We start from the raw sequence: 3,029 nt of genomic DNA on the forward strand, positions 1-3,029 counted from the left end.
GCCTGTTGAGAGCCTTGCTGATTCAGCAAGGCTACTTTTTCCTTCATCTCGTCAAGTTCATGTTGTATGAACTTGGCGATGACTGAGTGGAGGGCATCTCTGTCCAAATTGGACAGCTTTGCCAGAATCGCATCGTTTCCTGCGGTCGAACGAATGAGTTCGACCACACTCCTTTCTATGTCACTTAGAAAGGAGTAGCTTTCACGGAAAACGAGATGCGTATTCCCACATATCATCTAACATGTCCATGTTAGATGAGGGAAATATGGTCCTTGGACGGACTACAAAGTGCTACCAGGTGTAACGGGGCACTACGACTTGTACTGCTTCAGTACAAGTCCACTTCGCACTGCTTCAGTTGCGAGTGGTGCCTTACGTTATTTCACGTACACTAGTAGTGCAGAGGAAGACTTCTCTTTAAGCTAACTAGCTTAAAGAGGGTAAAATGAAAACTGTATTAATATAATTAAGTATCTCTTCGATCTATCTTGTAAATGCTAGCTTAATTATAATCTAATACTAAACATGCAATTGAATTCTTACCTTATCTGTATCTCTCTTTTGTTTATCTCTACAGCTGATTAGTCTGCGGAATAAATAAATATAATAGTCTATACCTATCTATGGATAAGAATTCTAAACATTACTATATAAAGTAATATCCTCCAAATATTATCTACCTTTTAGATGATACATTAATTAACAACCTTTAAGTGTCAATTTCATGTAACGAAACACCCCGTTACACTAGCCATCATCCCTTCTAATGTGACTGCACCTATATGCACCACATACATAAGGGTGGGTCACAATGTGAACCACACCCAAGTGGTGTGTCTAATCACTTTATTTTAGTAATTGACCATCCCGTTAAGTACACTTTGTTTACTTAACGGGGATTGTGTAACATAGGGCAACTTTAGCCAGTTACATATAGACTCAACGAGTCTCTTAGTTCTATGGAACTAATAGGTATAACAACTTAGAGAGTCGTACAAGCTCTTAAAGCTTAGTGAATTCTAGTTCAAAGGATTCAGGGGCTCGTAGAACCATTGGCAAACAGTGCCCGAGAGTATGTACCTTAGAAAGGTTTCTATCTCTCACAGATCAATGCGCAAGCCTTAGGAAGGCACTAGACGCTTTTAAGATCGAAAGGGGAACTGGACTTGATTTACTTATTTATATCTAAATCCTTACCCTAGCTAATTTAAAATCGAGTTCGGCCGCCAGATTTATATCTGGCGGCTGCCACATATGTTACCCATAATAAATGGGATTTTAGTAATTATCTAATTTTCAAATATAACAAAAGGCATAAAGTAAATGTACCACAACGACGGTTCTGTGTGCCCAGTATATGTTGCTCTAGTCTTCTTCGAACAGTAAAACTAGAACAAGAAATCTAGCACATGAGCCATGAAAACTGAAAACGACCAAGCCAAAGTTTCAAATCTTTGTGTAATCGAAAGCTCGAAACTGTATGGTGCCAAATTTTTATAAAAATTCAACAGCCCTCAGATGATAGAACTTTTATCACGCGATGGTGAAATGTATTTACAGAGGACATGCCCATTCAATATGTGAGGCATCCATGATTACGGCAAATACATTTGCCTCAAAAGTTTCCACCAATGCCAAGATGGGAGACATTAGTACTCTAACTTCAAAGTAAGCAATATAAAAACTTGGTAATGACTGAACTCACTTTCGTTCTTCGTTGGAAGCGGGCATCTGCATTCATGAAAATCATTAAATGTATCGCACCAATGCTCTTCCTGGGCATAAATCTCGTTGTATCAAGTGATATATCCCAGCAGTTAATGCCTGACGTATCCTCGCCAAAACCCTCTTCGGTTCATGTGTCATCAGTAGCGTCCCGCTCGGGTTTTAGTCGCTTTCTCGATCAAAGGCACTTTAAAGAGCTCTTTCCGAATGCCTTAGATCTGTACAGCTTTGATGGCCTCGTCAATGCTGCCAAGAAGTACTCAGAATTTGCTAATACGAGCGATGTCACAAACGACAGGCTCGAGCTGGCAGCGTTTCTGGCCCAGACTGCTTATAAACCGGCAATTTCAGGGCTGCTGAGGAGTATGCTAGCGATACCTTCACAGTGTGGCAATACTGCGACAATACCACCTACCCTTGCGCTCCTGGCCGTAGCTACTATGGTCGCGGCCCCATTCAGCTCTCATGGAATGACAACTACTTTTTAGCTGGCAGGGATCTGGGCCTTGATTTACTAAACGTTCCTGAACTTGTCGCTACCGATGATACTATAACATGGATGACGGCGCTCTGGTACTGGATGACTCCGCAGAACGGTCGCGTCATTCACGACGTGGTTACTGATGTGAATGGATTTTCTCAATCCACCGCAATCATCAACGGTGGGCTGGAGTGCGGTCCTAATGCCCCGAATACAGCAAACGAGCTACAACGCATACCATATTTTGATCGGGTTTGCGAGGAACTCGGCGTGCAGCCGCATGGCAAGACGTCGTGCAATGCGTAACTACAGCTCGTTTTCTCTTTCTCTTTTTTCATATTTAGTTTAAATTTCAAACAAATAAAATTGGAATATCGAGTTGCGATAATAGAAACAGTTTACGGATCTCAGAAAAAATTGCGAGTAGTAGATATCTCGCTTCCGCAAGATTGTCGCCTGCACTACGTAACCATGTATTGGCATGAAGGATGATTGTCAATCGCACTTTGAGGGATCAAATCGATACTAGCCGGGTTGAGACCCTAGTAACGCGTGCCCGACTTCAATATATATAAACGCAAATACAGTGCTGGAATTGCCAGTCTGATTCAATATTCGTCGGCGTAGCGAGAAGACGTCCCTGCCTGCCTTTGCTAGGAGATCCAACGCGCTATGATCTGCGTTCCTACCAAAATTAGTGTGCGGAGGAATATCAAACAGTCGGTAGAGCTCCTGTCTAACACAGTTAACAACCGGGCGGGCATGCTTTTCAAGATCCCAACAGATCTTGACAGCCCATCATCACGCTTCGGTGGGGCTCTGC

General features: G+C 42.5%; 1 protein-coding gene across 1 annotated transcript; it reads left to right on the forward strand.

The window, feature by feature from the left end:
- Window positions 1-1,766: 1,766 nt before the first annotated feature.
- Window positions 1,767-2,512, forward strand: CCR75_003001 (uncharacterized protein; the record flags this gene model as incomplete). The annotated part of the gene is made up of 2 exons (XM_067961098.1): window positions 1,767-2,088; window positions 2,112-2,512. The coding sequence occupies 2 exons, from the start codon at window positions 1,767-1,769 to the stop codon at window positions 2,510-2,512; spliced, it is 723 nt and encodes a 240-aa protein (XP_067815168.1).
- Window positions 2,513-3,029: the final 517 nt, after the last annotated feature.

The sequence above is a fragment of the Bremia lactucae genome, linkage group LG3, assembly GCF_004359215.1.
Source record: "Bremia lactucae strain SF5 linkage group LG3, whole genome shotgun sequence".
NCBI classification, from domain to species: Eukaryota; Oomycota; class Peronosporomycetes; order Peronosporales; family Peronosporaceae; genus Bremia; species Bremia lactucae.